The 19,136-nt window shown below is 29.9% G+C and overlaps 1 protein-coding gene across 4 annotated transcripts in view; it reads left to right on the top strand.

Annotated features, from left to right (window-relative positions):
* Window positions 1-19,136, top strand: part of LOC148283830 (EGFR adapter protein-like) — a 478,123-nt gene that overhangs the window by 196,665 nt on the left and 262,322 nt on the right. Inside the window, exons 1-3 of one of the 4 annotated variants that reach the window (XM_088243134.1) lie at window positions 16,375-16,704; window positions 17,363-17,456; window positions 17,543-17,686. The exons of 1 other annotated variant lie outside the window; for it this stretch is intronic. In XM_088243134.1, the coding sequence (XP_088099260.1) occupies window positions 17,663-17,686 (24 nt within the window). In that variant the 5' untranslated portion in view covers window positions 16,375-16,704; window positions 17,363-17,456; window positions 17,543-17,662. Of the gene's footprint in view, window positions 1-16,369; window positions 16,705-17,362; window positions 17,687-19,136 lie in introns of those variants that run through there. 2 more of the 4 variants (XM_088243132.1, XM_088243133.1) reach the window with 2 other exon arrangements.

The raw sequence follows: 19,136 nt of genomic DNA, 5'->3' as shown, positions 1-19,136 counted from the left end.
CGCGCGCTGATTATTCCGACTTATGACATGTCCGTTTTCAAGTATTTGTTGGATTTGGTTATGCCATGTCTTTCTCGGTCTTCTTCTATTTCTGCATCCATCAACATTCGCAATGTAAAAATTTTTAGTCGTTCTTTTGCTGTCCATTCGGTCTACATGTCCAAACCAACGCAGAGCTTCTTTCTGGATTTTATAGATAATATCGCATTAAAAAACACATACAATTTTGAGCTAATAATGGTTTTTCAGGGTTTGCTGACCATCTTATAACTTCAAATCACGATTTGATAAGGATAAAGGAGTAAAAATTTTACATTCAAATAATTAAAAAAAGGACTGAAATGAAATAATATGGAGATTTTTCCCATTAAAAAGCCTTAAAAAAAGATATTCCCGTAAATAAATAAATAACTTTTCAGTCTAGCCTATTTTTTAAATTAAAAATGAACCAATCGGGTTACCCCACATCTACCCCCCTCCTTCACAACTCCCAACCAATTCTTCAATATAAGATTAAATATTTTTCAATTAAGCCTAATGCATGTTTAGACATGGTGTTGTTCGCATCTCTTTAAATCTGCATGTGATTTATGTATTTTTGGAAATATAATAATAATAAGAGTGAAGATGGAGTTGTATTTTAGTATTTTCATGTTGGTGTAGTGAGTGTTTTTTTTTTTTTTTTTAATATTTATAAATCATAAAACACAAAGTATTTTACAAGTATAATACGTTGAATTACATTCCCAGAAGTTACAACAACTCAATTCAAGACATAAATAATATATGCATTTGGAAAATAACACATATTGAGAACAACAAAGAAACAACGTAAGTTTAGCACCATTACAACTAAACGTTTTGACAAAGAAACGGGTACTTCTCGAAACTGGTAGACTAAAAAAGTCGGTAAATGGTTATATATTATAAACTAATGTTTACTAAAATTAGTTAAATTATCAAAGTTAAAAAAAAACTTGTTTTGGCATTGACACGAGCCGTAAGATATATTATTATTTTATAAGATGCAGTTCAAATATGGTTATGGGCGGGTTAATCAGGATTCAGGATCAAACGGTTATTCGCCATCCATACAATCTGTGACCCTAAAGTCAATGAACTGCAACTCTTAATGGCTACTTTATATATATTATTGTGCATATGTCTATAAATCACGCCCACTTGTACTATTTTTCAAACCACTATCACAGCGGCTCTCAAACCTTATCGTGTATTTCGGATGCCGTTTTGGGTAAGTATTTTTTTTAAATAAAGAAATAGGCAAAACAATAGGCACTTTCTAATGATACAAATATAAAAAAAACAAAATAGAAGGTCCATTTTATCTTAAATATAGAGGTTTTCGTAATTATTGACGAATACAGCGACATTTTCGAGAATGGAATTATACTCAGTAAAAAATATTAATGCTTTTTGTAGATATTTTTAGATTAAATTAAAAAATTTAATGATTTTAATAAAAATGTCTTATCTATAAATGAATAACTATTATTATTTTATGAAAAAAAGTTCTATCAATATTAATTACAAATCAATATAAAGTTATTAATGAAATATGAATAAAAATTTTAGATACATCTTAGTTTCACTATGTATTATTTAATAATTTATTTGTATTGTATTTCTTTACGTGTTTATATTTTAATGTTGTATGTTGATGTGTCTAAGTATTTATAAATGTATTGATTTAAGTACAGAAGGGACACGGAATTTTCTAAACATTCGGGACACAAAAAAAAAAAAAAATGCTTATATAAAATTGTGTATGTTAAATAAATAAAATCAATCAAATTTCTAAGTTAAGTTTTACTTTGTTTAATTAGACCAACGATCATTTTCGCCTTAGAGGGCATCTTCAGGACTGGTTCTGTTGATGTATAAATAGCAAAAAAGATTTGTTTGTCGAAAATCAAGATATGTAAGATTTTAAGAAATATGGATTTAGGCGAAAGAGAGCTAACAAAAAGGATGTGGAATATGTTATAATGTGGTATATAACACGAGTTTTAGATCTGATAGTCTCTACCATAAGGGTAAAACTGTTTTGGTGAGCGGGCATTGTAATTTGAGAACTGCTTAAGAAAACAACTTTTAATAACGCAAATACTAAGATAATGCTTAAAATTTTTTCCGTTGTTGAAGAAAAAGAGTTCCGTTGTATAAAAAAATTACAAAGATTGCGCCGCATTTGAAAAATAAAATTTGAAATCATACGCCGCGCACACAAATGTGAATTGTACAATGGCTTTTAGAAAAAATGCTCTCAATGCTCTGAATTTTGATTTTGTACGAATATTTGTAGAAAAAGGCGAAATTCTATCCCCTGGGGAATTATTAAGATTGAAATTCTTGAGTGTGCTTTATCTCTGCGGCATTATTTTTCAATAAACATTTTGTTAGAAACAGAACAGTCAATTGATTCCGGTGTTTTTTTAAATATATTTTATGATGATTTAAAATACAAAATACAAAATGAGCACGTGATAATTTCGCACTTCCATGAATTTTGCAAAATTATTCCGGGGCAGTTGCAATGAATAAGATAAAGACATAATCAGACAACGTGTTTTTGAATTTACACAATGCAAAGTAAATTAAGCTAAGTGTGGATACTTAAATATTTGTGTGATGCATGAGTGGGTATGCGCGAATGTGTGCGCGGTGATTTGGCCTTGTTGATGTAGAATATCCGCAATCGTGTTTGTGTAAAAGAAATACGAAAACTTAGTAAAAAAAATCTAATATTTTGAAATTTTTGGGTTGAGTTATTCGACCTCACAGGTCACAAATTAGTCACCTGCAACTCTTAGATCCGGAAACGAACAGCATGCTTATTTTGTCACAATTTCGTTGCGTTTGTTTGTTCGTTCTATATATATCCATCTCACTTTAACGCAATAAAAATCGTATTTCGCTCTCGTTTCCTTTCGTACGATACGACCGAATTTACGAAACGAATTATGTTTCTTTGTTTTTGTTTTTTAGAAATATAAACAAGGGTCAATTTTATAATTTTGTGATGAAATTGGCGCTGCATTATTTCGCCTTTTAAAAAAAAATCGTATTTAGATAATAAGTTTAAAAAAAAACAATATTCTCCATTAGAATATCTATACGAAAATATGTAAAGAGAGCAAAGAAACAAAATACATAATCAGAGTAAATATTCAATTTTATATCTTATATTTTGGATACAGAAATTTACAAAACAGATTCACTTAACAATGATTGATTAGATTTGGTTCAATCTGATTTTATTTAAATCAGGTCCGTCATATTCATTAATCAATCATCAATCATAGCTTAATGAGTTCGTTTATAGGATAAATGTGTTTAAGGTAACATATTAAACAAAATTTTAAAAAAAGAAAAAAAAAACACCATATTAAAAAAGGAAATGAGAAGGAAAGAAAAAGGATAAAAAAACAAGTTAAATATTGAGACTGTTACATTTTAATCTTGACTTAAATAAAAATAAAGAAGGGGTCTCTGACATTAGTGGGTAGATTATTCCACAATCGAGCAGCTACTAATGTGAAAGAGGAGGCAAGAAAATGTTTATGTTACATAGTGTATAATGGAGCCAGTTAAAACATACAATGACAAATCATAAGCCCGATAAATGCCTAGACTTTCATATTTCCTTGTATAAAATGTTCTTCATCTCTGATACAACATTTTTATATTTATGTTCAAAGCATCAACTTTGTGGTCAAACATTGAATAATTTATTTATTTATTTATTAACGGACATTGTCCATGTATACAATTTATAAGGTTTAAATATTACAATAAAAGAATAGTTTAAAACATTAAAAAAAAAGAAAGAAGCATTGACAAATATAAGGGACATCGAGACAAGATCTGGACTATTTACTTAGTGCTCGTTTAAATCGTTGTAATCTTAAACCAAAAAAGTCCAGATCTTGTTAAATGTTAGTAAATATAAGTATTTAACCACTTACCGACCTTTCATGATTAGAGACGTCCCCGTCTCTTCGTCAGGACACTCAACACACCAACGTGCCAATTCTAAAATACACTTTCACCTTAACCTCTAGGATAACTCTATTAACTTCATATTGTAATCGGAGCTCGATGTTACTTGTACAAATGAGCCAACTATTTCTTAATCATTTAATAATTATTGTAAAAAAACACTGAAATTATATCCGTCACTGCCCTAGAAGAATAAATATAATCTTTGTCTGCAAATATTTTTGATTAACAAAACTCAATATATTGTTAAGAGGTAGTTTTATTAGGGTTTAAGGTCTAGTTTTATACGTATCTTTTCTAATGGGGATGACTTTTTAATTAATCATTTACCTATCTCATTTAAAGTGCTTTAAAGGTTAATGAATTTAAATGTCAACCGATTTCGATGTTTAAATGTTTCGTGGCTTACCTGTATCAAAAGAACACGCGACGTGTAAACTGACCTTTTGTAAATACCGATAAATCTTCAAGATGATCAAGTAAATGAAAAGTAACTTTTTAGAATCGTCATCATCATCATCATCATTTGCGCCCATTGCAGGGGAAAATAACTAACGGATGATTCAAAGGTACAGGATACAGGAGTTAAAATTTTACATTCAAATAATAAAAAACGACTTAAATTAAACAACATGGCAAAAAAATAACATTTCTCAAATAAATAATTAAACATCTTTTGAGTAAAGCCCACTATTTTAGATTTTTGAATTGATCAATCGTAAAACGTTCAACCCCTTAGCTCCTCCCCTTCCTAATCCCTACCACCACACATGCTGCAACATTACCTAATTTTAGTGCATGTTTGGACATGGTGGTGTTTGGATCTCCTTTAACTCTGCATGTGTTTTTTGTATTTTTTCGTAAATACTATGTGTACTACGGTGATGATAAACGTGAAAGTGTATTTTAGTACTTGCGTTTTGGTGTAGTAGTGGGTAGTCATAAAAAGTCGGTAAGTGGTTAAATACTAATATTAACTAGTATTAATTAAAATGTATGACCACAAAGTTAATGCATAGAACATAAATAATAGTTTTAATTCTGTTTATTGACGTACTTTGCAATGTAAAAATAGGTCTTCTAAGACAAAAGTTGTTCAAACTTGTCAGTGGTAGAGAATCCTTTAAAAATGATTCTAGCATAGTTTTCTTTTCGTGTGTGGTAATTTTCTTTCAACTGCTGGGTGATTTTTAGCTCGTAGGGATAAAATATAAAAAAAAATATCTTCAAAATGTAGTATACCGAGGTCTTTTTAATGCCAGTAGATGCTGCAACCTTACGGTTACATTTAAGAGAATTTCGAAAAATTTTGTCTCACACGGTTCTTCTTACCTCAGACCTTCAACTTTTGTTGAAGGTCCGAGGTTGATTTTCAATTAACACTGTTTTTTAACTGTATAACGTTTAGCATTTTGTTTTATTTTCGGTGTTGAAATTTGAAAATAAACGGACACAACTTATGTTAACACCTAATACAAGACATCCACATTCATTCAAAAAATCAAAACTGTATAAAAGAAAATAGGCAAAAATTTACAGAGCTTAAAGTTTGACCGCTTTGTCAATTGGTTCATTGATCTTGCAATGAGCTATTTTTAGGTTCGTTGCCTAGTTGGAGCATATAATGTCCACAAATAGCCTCCACGCCTCTCTGTTAGGTGCCAGCGTCTAAGCATCCAGGTTCGTGTCCCGTTGTTCTGAATTAAACTGCCGAAAAGTCAGAAGCAGTCGTCCAGAACTTCGTGGTTAAGGCAAACGTGGTCAAGACTCTCAGAAGATATTCAGTCAACCGCATCGCCTCTGCTTGATGACATTTGTCACTGCGTTCGTTCTCTCATTTCTACATTTTTAACAATGCAAAAAGTCTTTGGACATTATTTCATCTTATAAAAAATTCAATGTCATACTGACTGGAGCTAGATGAATTGCTGGAGTAACTTTTAACACGATGCCTGCCGTCAGGAACTGTAGTATATACTAGATCAAAATGAAATGCCGATTATTCAGCTAGATGGATTTTAGATCATCATTATAATATTCAATCAGTTTTATTAAGCCTTTCGTATTCCCGAATTCCCATAGGGTTGTTAAAATACCAAACATCAGTTTTAAAAAATACTTTGAGACATTTATGCAAAATTAAATTATTATGTCGGAATGAATTCACAAAAAAGGAACCAAATGAAACTGACGTAACATTTCAAGTGAATTAAACTATAAATGAAAGAGACTTCATGAAAATTAACTTTTCCATTGACGTATTGAAAAAGGAATTTGAAGCCAGCTTGTTATCCTTTTCAGCCCGGGTGTTTAATTAAAAATACACTAAATTAAAGTTTTACTTACTTCAATTTTTTTTTCTGCGCATACTTGTAGTCGACATTACACGGAAAAGTGATTTTTTAAGTTTGATAGCTGGCTTCTGGCTGGTTGGTTTTGTTGTGGAAAATCCCCCTTTATTGTAATTATTAATGATTATTTTTATAAATTTTTTTTGTACAATCGCTTCAACGGTTGGAATTCTAGATCCTCGTTTCCAATTGTGATATATTTTTTTAACTGATAGAAGCTAGATTACAATCCGTGAACATATAATTTGTAGAGTTTTTCTTTCTTTTCTTTTTGAATTATGTTATTAATAGCTTGAAAACGATTATCTATTTTAGTTGTTTTTCTTTTCAACTCCATTAATTTTCTAATACAAAATATTTACAACAAAAATAAAAAACCCGCATTCGTGTTTTACAAACTAATTTGCAATTATAATATTGAAGTTTGTAAAAGAGTAGTAATCTTGTACAATCAAATGACAGGTGTAGGCAAATCTAATGCGAGGTTTTTTTAAAAACTAATTAATTCAAAATGGTCGAATCTACTCGAAAACCAATCACCAACGGTGATTAGTGTTTCATTCAATGCATTTTTTTAAAAGCTAAGAGTTATTTTACATAATAACAAATTTGTTCCGTCAGGAAGTAAAGAGTTAACATCATTTCTTAATTGATTCTTTAGAGTTTTTATATTAAAAAAATCGATTACAAATAAAAGCTAGATTACAAAATGTTTTGCAGCTACAGAGCGCACAGTCGATTAGAATTCAAGACTCCATTTATGAAATTTAAGTTTGAAATAATTTTATAGTCTTTTCGTCCTTATTAATAATACATAAGCCAAGTTTTGCAAATATTTTACAAAAAGTAAACTTATTTGATTGAATAATCATATATTGTATGACAAAATTTTACTTTTGGTAAAAACAAACATCCATATGGGTAGAATGTCATCGGAAAGCGTCTGGATTCTATAACAATGTTTTGATTTTGAAATTATTTATATTTTGTTTATTAGTTAAAGCATAACTAAATGTTAAAATTTTATTTGTGCAACTATCTAAAATAAATACAATACAATACAAAATAACACATGTTTTCTTAACTATATTGTTTTATATCTGATTTGAACCCATTGATGTTAAAATAAACCTCAAATAATTTCTAAAGTATTGTAGCGTAGAGCGAAGTACTTAAAATTAACATTAACACTGAAACGCTTTTTCAGTTGGCAAATCTTTCTGGTCTTGTTAGGACATTACTCGCTGCATTTCTTCACGATCTTTTGTCTCCTCTGCGCGCAGGGCCCTTGGTCAGTTTGAACTATATTGTGAATGCTTTTTGATAAAATTATATGGTGATAAGGTGTATAACTTCTAGTAATAAATATTTCAAACCTAATTGGTATTGATCATTATAAATCCAACTCGCAAATCAATATCCTATACATGGAAACCCCGATGTGATCTGAACACGCAACCTTTTAACAAAAATAAGTTTTTCAATAAATATAGGCTTTCATCGATTATCCGAAAAATTCCCTAAGTATTTATAATACAATGAGTTTTTTGTGTCCACAATAATTAATTCAGGTCTGAAAGAGTTGAGCAAAATGCCTCAAGGAATTCCAATATTACCAGCCTTGTAATACCCTGGTAGTATTGCAACGTATTATGTTAATGTATAGATAGTTGCCATTATACTTTGAAATGCAAACTATTGAAATTGCAGTATTTCGTGGGTATTAAAGTAGTAATAATGGGCCGTAGAAATAAGAACGATAAGTTTATAGGATGGTTTTCATTATTTTTCCTCTTTTCGCGATGAATTTTGTACTTAAAATATGTAGATACTTTTTTTTTTTTTTTGCAATTATGTTTTTTTAAATTGTATTTTTTTAATCAAATATTTGTTACATTAGAAAATATTTTTACTGAAACTATTAGCTGCTGGAGCTATTTGTTAGGGATTATTTATTAAATATAAAATAGACTTGTTTCTTATATGCCATACTACCGCTATGGACATTATATCAAAATTTTCGTAGCTTACCAATTTAAAAACTCACCGCTCGCAACTGGTAGATATATAGATGTATTAGGTTTGTTATGTAACACGTGAAAAGTATTTGAAGTAGTGACTGAGGTATTTATTATGTTAATATTTAAACAACACTTCAAAATATTTTAACAGGAATTTGTATTTTGTTAAATTTATATTTCATTTAAGTAATCGGTACTATGTGTCATTCACACCTAGGGAGAGAAACATTTTCTGTAAAATTTAGGTACATTCAAATCCATATGGTTTAGTTTTTTTGCGCGGCAAAAGTCCAGGAGGCACAATTACAGTTTTAAATAACAGCACAAAACACCCAGGCTTCAGAAAAATTAAACTAAAATTTTGAGTTCTCGCCGGAAATCGAACCCGGAACCTTCCGTGCATGAGTCAAGCGTATTAACTACTACACCACAAAGGGCGCTAATTATTAAAACTAGTTATCTATAAAAAAAAACACTATTGAATTTTTTTTATATGTTTGAAAACGACATTATTATGTTTTATTTCAAAAAACGCTACTTTGTGTCTTTTTTAGGAAATTATACAAATGCATTTTAAAAAACAAGCGTACAAACACAGTAAAGAGGGTTTTGACATGTAAAAAAGAAGATATTTTAAAATGTTTTAACATGACTTTATTTTATTTTAATTTTATTCTGCAATTTTATATTTGCATTTAACATGTGATAATTAAACAAACATATTACTTACCCAAACTTTTTCTTAAACTAAACTGTGCAAAAAAAATACATCAGTTTGACCATAGATATATTAAATACAGTTTGACATAAAATTCTTGACAAAAGTTGAGACGCTAAAAATTGTACAGAATATTGCTTTGGGAAACAAAGGACGATGACATGATATTAACAAAAAACGCTGACATGCACAAATATAATACCAGACAACATCAACAGCACTACCACATTAAAAAAAGCAACGACAAACGCAGGACAATGATTCACACAACTTGAAAAATTACACTGGAGACAAATTCAAAATCAACCTGAAAAAGAACACGATGACTGCACTAATCAGATGAGACATAAAATAAATAGATCTTATAATATTTCTTATATAATCCTAACGGTTTTTTTGAAATAATAAATAAATAAGAAGAAGAAAAAACGCAATATAAAATATACTTACAAGTGAGCAAAGATAAGTTCTTTATAAAAAAAATATATTTAAAAATAAATTAATGCGAAATGAGAGTAAACCAACAATTAACAAATACTCAAAAAGCGTGATAAGGGTAAATAATATTAATATATATAATATACAGAAATATTAATTAAATGCAGAGGAAAACAGTCAAATCAGCAATTTCGAAATAGAAGTGTTAACACATCAAAATATAAATAAGTTAACACGTGAAATAAATAACTTATTTGTTAGTTAGTATTTAAAAAGCAACCAGCGAATTGAAAAAAACTTATGTACAGATATTATTGTTAAAAAATTATTTATTTTAACGCCGGTTTTTTAAAGTACATTGGAACTTAAATTATTCGAACTTCGACTATCCGAATTCGCTTTCAGCAAGCAATGACTTTCATTTACTGTACGGTATGTATTTGGTATGTATATACAGTACTAATGTTCAGCACTTGTAACTACGCTTAACATGTTAACGTGTTGCCTTTTAATTTAATTAATCATAAGCTCCTTTTCTTTAAAAATAGTTTTTCTCCCATTTTCAAAATAAATACAGTAATTAATTAAAATATACAATTTTTTCGGGAAAAATCTAACGATCGGATCTTTTTATTATCCGAATGGGGTCCGGTCCAAGTGTTTAGGATAATTGTCGCTCTACTGTACATTAAAAGTGTGCTAGAAAATGGAAATTTTATTGTGGTTGAGCGGGGTTAAAACCATATTCCGTGATATAACCACGGGACCACAACCCAATTCAAATGTATACCGTACAGGAGAAATATATTTAATTTGGAGAATATGAACATTGTAATTAAATGTATTACACAATAGATTTAATTTTTACTTATTAAAAAAAGTCAATTATCAAAGTTGTATACCGTTTGTTACACAAAAAAAACATGACTTATAAAAATACTTTTCGGGTTTGATTTCCGGTAATATCACAATGAATTAGTGTAAATTTTTGGAAGGGTGTTTCGCACTATGTTATATAATACTGTATTAAGCCCATAAGTCTCTCGTAATATATTATGTTAATTATAATATTGTTTTAATTAGATTTTTTCAAATTTTAAAAATACCTTTCGTAAAAAGTAAATTTAACGCCAATAATATTTCTTTATTAATAAATTACATAATAAGTACATGTTTTTTTTTATTCTACACAAATCTACTTTTATACATCTAGTAAATGTTATAACTGTAACTTCAAAAAAGAGACTAACTCTTATGCTTGGAGTGTGACTTACACTATTATAATTATTTATTTATTAGTTTATACAATTTTGAATATACAAGTACATCAGAAAAAAACAAATACATAGGGTATATAAAGAAAAACAAAAAATAATAATACATTCATACTTATAAAAAATTTATGCAGTTTTTACACTTGTCCATAAAATTTCTTTATATTTACTTTGAATTTATTTATAGATATATTCGTTTTAATTGTTTTTGGTTCATTGGAGAGGTTATTGTCGGAATATAATACGAAATTCAGTTGTTATTTTCATTTAATGTAGTAAAACACTAAAAACATAAACCACATTTATATTTTTTAGTAAAATCTTCAGAATTCACCTATTCACACTCAGTGGTGCATAAGGCAATAAAAATATCAGTCTTATGCTTCATAAGCTAGTCCAAAAACGACGTATTGTTATGTAGTAGTACCTTTAAAACTATATTTTTCGTTCACCCTGCCAGGAATTGATTCCGGGATCAAATACATGGTAGCAAATTGCGCTTAACACAACACTAAAGGGTAGTGTTATCTTCCTTTGGCTTCCTTTTTCAGGTTTTTTTAATTTTTTTTATAGTACATATCGGGTCAAATAAACACTTGTCCAGGGTTCTGGTTCTATTCCATACACGGAACTTTATTCTGCATTTTTCGGGCACGGACTCAATACTTTACTTTTTATTTAAAATACAATGGAGAGTAAAAAATTACATTATGCACTGAAAAGTGCTGTGAGCTGTATGTGAAATTCAAACAGGAATTTTAAACGATAAAATGTTTTACAAACTCGGTTTTATTCCTGAGCTTTAAATTAAATTCTTCAACAATTTTATCTCAAAGCTCAACATCGTGGATCCTTTTAATGGAAACAAAACAGGGAAATTAATTATCTTATTTGTAAAATCAGCTAATTTCCTGGAAATCCTCTTCTCATTAAGCTTGGGAAAAAAAAGAATTTGAATACTTATATACCTGGCCCGCGATTACAAACGCAATTTTCTCAAGTACATTTTGAGATGGTATCAAGCAAAATTGATATTTATGTACCAAAATGTGAATATTTATAAGAAAGTTTAAAATATCTTCATCGATAACCTGTAAATGAACATGTTTTTAGAGAAAATTTAGTTTTAATTTATAGATAAATTGAAGATAAATGTTAACTTTTCATTATAATACGGGGCCAGGTTATTATACAAAGGTAAAAAAACAGCATTTTGCTTAGGATTAAGATTAAAAAGGGGTAAAAAGGTAATTTTAAATTAATTAATTGGCGGCCTTTGTGGTGTGGTGGTTAAGACACTTGACTCACGTACGGAAGGTTCCACGTTCAATTCCCGGTGAGAATACAAAAATAATAATGTGATTTTTTCAAGCCTGTGCCGTAATTCATCACTGTAATAGGGCCTCCTGGCCTGTTGAGACGCAATAAGAAAGTATATACATTAAAAATAACTCACTATTAGAAAATAGGTACCCGGGCCTCGATTATGAACTCTATCTTCATCTGCACATATCGAGACGGTATACTTAACATCTGTATAATCTGTATCTACCCTGGTTATGCTTGTCAAGCTATCTTGGAAGCCATGTCATTTTAGTGCGTATATATGTATGTGTGCCATGACGTTCGCTTCCCCTTGTTTCATATCGATGTGCATACCCAAAACTTGAAATCAATAGAGAAAATTTATCTTCAACTTTACCTCATGGTGGAGGTATGACGTCTTTATCCCTCTATCATTAAATTATTCAAAATACAAATTACTGTTTACTGTTTTAGTCAGATATTGAATTGAACTAGAATTAAAGATGAAAAAATGTAAAATAATGTATTTTTGTAGAATGAAAAAACCTATCTCCTTTGATTACAAAATAGAAAATATTGATTTAGATATAGTCAAGTCTATTAAGGACCTTGGAGTTATCATGGACTCTAAACTTACCTTTAATGAACATATTGATACTATAATTAACAAGTCACTAAAACTCTTGGGTTTAGTTAGCAGGACATCTAGTTACTTTACTAATATGTTCACGGTTAAAACACTGTATTGTTCACTTGTTTAATTAATTGTATTTTATTTTATTGGTGTTTGTATTTATTATACAAAATTGTATTTACCATTTTTAGAATGGACTGCATAAGTCCGTCAAATAAATTAATAAATAAATAAATCATAATCAAGGCCCAGGTTGTAGTAAAGTGGGGATCGAGCCATGGTTCTCTGTTTCGTAAGTCTTTGACCTTAGTAACGGAACCACAAATAGATTTAAGCATGTATTTTAATGCAAAAAAAACCAAGGAACTTTAAAGCACCGTGAAAATGCAATCTGAAAATAGAATGAACATAGGTGGGAATATTATAGTTCTCTGTCTATGGTAAGCTCAGAGCCTTTGACGCTGATGTGCCATAGACCACAATATTCTGCTTTAACGCCTTCATAATAATTGTGATAAAGTCCAAGTAAAGTTAATTTTACACCTTCATGCAAAGCGTCCGTGCAAAATTCAAAACACGACGAATTTTACGAATTTTATTTCCATAATAAATTACAATGAACGAATTTTCACTAAAAAACTTGAAGAATTAACTCATAGACTTCAAAAAATTAAAGAAGTTAAAAATTTTCTAACATAAGAAGCTTGACGAATTTTGGTGCTGATAGAAATTTCAACAGTAGTGCCTATCACCTACGTAAATGGTGTTAAAGACCCATGGTAGTGTATCGAATTCACAAATCAGTGATGCGAGGATCAAATCCCGCTTTACGACAAACATTTCCAATTAGAGCTAGTTAAAAAGGCTAGAAATGAAATATTAGTTTAACAACTCATAAAAACGCAAATATTTTATTTAAAAAAAAATCCCAGTTCTTGGTATCGGTTAAGAAATGAGATACGTTCATAAATTAACTTGGCAGATCTGATATTGCGAAAGCTCTCAACAAGCTGCGTAAAGCAGTTTGGCTGCACTTACCACAAATAATAAGGAATATAATACCTTATAATGTGGCTTATGTTGGTTGTGATCGAGGGAGTGGAGGAGGGGACAGGGGAGAAACACGAGGAAGGTCGCTATAGGCTTTCGCTGTATTTTTACTTGGTCAAACCGCTTCCAACGGTCCACTGGTTATGGCAAAATTAGCGTTAGCATCGTGAAATTATGATAAATTAAAAATACCAATAGCAAATGCTAAATGAACGTAATAATTTTAAAGATATTTTATTCTGAAGTCCTAAGAAAATTTTATCACGAAGATCAATGAAAAATACGTAAATATAGTCGGGTAGTATATTATATATTTGTCGGCCACGCGGTGAAATGACCAGCGCGTTTGCCTGCCATGCAAGAGGTTTTGAATTTGATTCCCGACATGGTTGATGTGAAACATTTATTTTAAACGGTGTTTCAACACTAGAATATTTCATGGTCTCTGGACTGGCACCCGAAACGTAAGACTTTCATTTTTTTTTTTCATCTTTCCTTCATGCAACAAAAATGATCAAGATACACTGCAATAGGTGTACCAATGCAAAATGAAGAATAGGGAATATAGAAGTCTATGCGTTAACCTAGCCGGACCGGATAGGGAGATTTGAATCTCCCATATACAGATTTTTATTATTAAAGCTATTTGCCGTATATTTTTTGTAATCGTAAAATTAATGGAATAAAGCATTTTCCTGTTTTTGTTTTGAAATTTTGAAATTGTTGTTTTTTTTTAAATATTAAAACAAAAAAAGAAATAAACAATACAAGGGTCAATCTCACTTTATGTATATAAGTATTTGGAAAACTAACAACAATGAATAAAATACACGAATGAGTAAAATTTGTGTACGCGAAAACATGAATAAATTATTGCACGGTCATAAACACTTCCAACGTTTCATTCTCTTGACGCCATATACAAGTAGGCGCTGGGGTCGTTTGGTAACTCCGTTCGGATCATGTGTAAATTTTGCATGCTCAGTGAGGGAAAGGTTAATAGAGTTTATGACCCGTCATTGACTGGTTTAAGTGATCATTATACACTATGTAACATTTACCGTTCTGCCATGTTTGAACATCTATATTTATAACTTCAAGTACAAAAAATAAGTATTTTGGCGGACTTATTGCTAAATGCAATATCTTCCAGCCAACCAAAAACCAGACTGGTAAAAAGAAGAGATTGGTCAAAAATTTGTATTAACAAAACATAAATACATATATAAAGATACATTCACATGATAAAAAAAACCTTATTAATTAAAAATAACAGCTGTTTTTTAATTGGGAGATAAGGCTTGCACCTATAAGCATTAAAATATATTTTTTAAAGTACTTTATGCTATACGTATTTTAATGATGAGTAATGGGGGATCAGATAATGAGTTTGGAAGGAGAGAGAAAAAAGAACCAAGAAAAGAAAAAGAGACAGAAAAAAATATTTGAGAAAAAGAAAGCAGTAAAAACTCTACCAGTTCAGGATTCTGGGTATATATAATAATGTTTCAGGCGTTTCTTGAAGGTGGCTATAGAAGGTGCATTTTTTATATGAATAGGTAGCTAATTCCAAAGTCTGGCAGCTTGGATGGAAAATGAATAGTTGAAAAATAATGTGCTATGTCGAGGAATGGAAAGTGTTCTTTTATTTTATCAATTTCTACAATTTTGTAAAGCTCCTTAAGGAGATACACTTATTGCAAATGTCTACTAAAATAAGGTATTGGTCCTAATAAGTAAATATTTAAATCTACGCCATAATCGTTTTCCTTCAGAAACTAAAAGGGCATAGGACACTGCTTTGGAACACCAAAAATGGCAAGATGATCATTATTACACTTAAGGTGTCGTCAGTCCAGGGATTGTGAAATATTCTAGGGTAAAAACACCTTATTAATCAATATTTGGGGCAAACTGTATCAGGAATAGAACATGAGAACAGATGCGATGATTATTTAACCACTAAGAAGTTTAGGAAATCTTACTTATTCAAAATAAAAGAGAAAGGACAGAGTTCAAATAAACAAAATTACTTTAAATAATTCCGCTCTTAGAAATTCCAATAAAAGCTGATAGGTTTGTCACAAAGACAATATCTTACATGCTTCTAAGAATCCTGACAGATTAAAGAATCTGTGATTTTTTATTCTGTTTTATTGAGTTTTTTTTAGTATTTTTCTTTGTTGTTATTTATGTATTTTTATCTGTATCCAGGCATATGAAGAACACAGTAAAGTATATGAAAACCCCCAGAAAACTAGTTCGTCTCGTATGAAAAAAATGAAGTCACAAATATTTTGGTTTTTTCATTTTCATACAATTTCTAGGAGTTAGAAAAATATTAATAGAATTTCATTTTCAATTTCTTATGAGAAAAATTGTTTCTACATTCGTCAAATTCTATATTCGCTAGATCCCAAGAAACCGATTTTGACGAATATGAAGATTCTTGTACTCTGAACAATAAAAGTTCACTTGCTAATCTAACAACTTTCGCACGCTAATAAAATTGAATAACAATGCCAATAATTGGCATCAGTATGGTCCACCGCGATTTCAGTTTACTCTGAGTCTCCGGTACAAGCAGAGCCTGTTAAAAGGCCGTCGATACTCGCATATAATACGTACCGCGTGTGTGTGCCACTAAAAACATAACATATCTTCCACTTTTTCATTGGTCCAGTCTTTGTTTGAACGACGGCCAGGAATGTTTTGTTTTGCAATTTAGTTTTGTGCGGTCTGGTTACGAAGATTTGATAAACGTGAAAGTTTTTTTTCAAAAATGTTAATCTCTCGTTTAATAAATAAGTGTTGTTTAATCAAAAATCTTAGAACCACGCAGACATTCTGGATTTGATTCCAGTCTGGATCTATAATCAACGATGTTCCTATGGTGTTGTCACTTTGATTTAAAATGTCATCCTTTATTTTACCTATTTTAACTATTTTACCATTGTTTTTAAAATTTCATTTGCTTTCGCGGGACTACGTAAAATCATGAGCTTTTATTAATGAATTATTAATTAGTACATAAAATAATTACTTTGTGATACCTTCAGATTTGTTTCACTGGTTTCTTGAACTAAATATTTTAGCAATTATATAAACAATTTTTTTCCCTGAAATAGAACCAAAATATCAGATGAGTGCTTTGGACTCGATGGAATAAAATGGAGAAAAAATCACCTCGTAATGAGATGGTTTGCAATTCACCCACTCTTTTGAATTCTTGGATTCGATTTCTGGCAGGGTGGACGTAAAATATTGATTTAAAATGTTGCTTAAACCACAATATTTCATTGTTTCTGGACTAAGGCCCGAAGCGTAATATAGATCACCTTGTTTTCATCTTATAGATGATCAATGTATGCTGCATTTGTTTCACAAATGCGGTGCCCTTTGCACTACTGGGCGCGGAAAGAAGAATGAATTAATAAAGACACTGTTATTTATATTGTTTTTTTTTTTAATATATCGCCATTCTAATTTTTAATGTTATGATCACTATGTCTATCGGCTAAATTAATGATATCAAAATATTTGTTTTTTAGAGAAAATTGACAAAAATTAGTATTTTTGGTAGTATAATATGAAAAAAGTGCAACTTTTTTAAAATACGAGAACGTGTTTTAATATAAAAACATGGTAATTCTGAAATTTATATTCATTTACTTTTAACAAAAAAATTGTCGGTAATGTGTGACTAATTTTATAATTGCGAAATATTTTAGTGTTGTGATTAAAATAATTTATTTTATATGCGAGGTGTGAAAGTGACATTTCGTGTGCTTTGGAAAACATCCGATAGATGGCAGTCATGCGACGGCTTTTAGCGAAGACGCTAAGTTGCCATGACAACACTGAGATCAGCGAAGGTTTGTTATTTTTTATTTCTTTATTTCGTTATTCAATGCAGGCATTATCGATGTATGATGGAGGGATGGAAATTAAAATAACATATTTTTTCAATTTAAATACAGAATAATTCTTTTGGACTCAAAATTAAATTACAATAGTCATGTGGAAACTACAATAAACAAGGCATATAAAATGACTGGATTTATCATGCGGTTGTGTAAATCTTTTTAAAACTTAAATACATTTATAATGCTTTACATAACATATGTACGCTCCCATCTTGAATATTGCACTGCTATCTGGTTCCCTGTTTATAAATTGAATATGAAAAAAAATAGAGAGTGTTCGAAAAAATTCCGATACAAGTAGAATACAAATTTCATTTGCAGTTTCCAAATTATAAAGCTTCTTTAAAATTCCATAACCTTGGTTCATTAACACACAGAAGAGATATTAGAACAGAACAGAACTAATTAATCTACTGGCTCACCGTGCAGGCCAACCAGACTGTCTGATATTTTCTATATTCCTAACATTAAAACTAATTATCGGAATCATTCAACCATCCCTCGTATATGTGAAACACTGAACAAACATATTAATAATCTTGATATATTTAATATTTCAAATAATAATAACAAATTACAACAGGGATGGAGAATACCTTATATAAGGGAATATGGAAGTCTAGACATTTAAAGGGCTTATGATCTGTCATTGGCTGGTTAGGGTGGCCACTTTACACACTGTGCCTATGTTTGAACATCCATATTTCTTCAGTTCCTCCATCTGCTGATTTTAGTGAAGTTAAAGAGCTGAAACCTTTATTGTTGCGAAGAAATTCATCTCACTGAATTATTTCACATACTAGGCAACGCCTGAATAGGTACAAAAAAGAACTAATATGCTTGATTTAGAATAACAGAGAATAAACGTTTTAGCCTTTTTTGCTCTTTATTTCTCGTCATCAAATCAAATGCAATTTTACAATCCTACTTTCCTTCACCACTCCTCATCAATTTCATAATATTTTCCTTACTATTTCCTTATTTTGTCCATATTTCTTTTATTTAAACCGTCGACGCTATATTTAAGTATAATTAAGTCTATCCATATTATTAGATGGCAGACTCTACTTTTTTTGTATATACATTTTTTAGTTTGTATTAAAAATAAATAAAAATTATAAAATAATACATTGTTATGGTCTGATCAATGCGCGTTATACATTTATATTCATTGTGCTATTTATCATTCTCATTTTAAAATATTGCTTTATATTTTAAAATACACACGTAAATTGAACATTTTGTGTATGAAATCATTTTTAGTCTTGCAATACTTACATATTCGGTAAATCAATGGCATTTAATTAAAAATGTACGTTTTTGGAGAAAATAAAATGAGATTTATTAGATTTGATGTTACGTAAAAACGTGCATTCGTGTGTGTTGATAAATTGCTTTT

The sequence above is a fragment of the Micrasema longulum genome, unplaced genomic scaffold (genome assembly GCF_059751315.1).
Source record: "Micrasema longulum isolate JH-2025_06_02 unplaced genomic scaffold, ASM5975131v1 h1tg000191l, whole genome shotgun sequence".
Classification (NCBI taxonomy): Eukaryota; Metazoa; Arthropoda; class Insecta; order Trichoptera; family Brachycentridae; genus Micrasema; species Micrasema longulum.
This window is presented reverse-complemented; position numbering and strand designations above follow the sequence as displayed.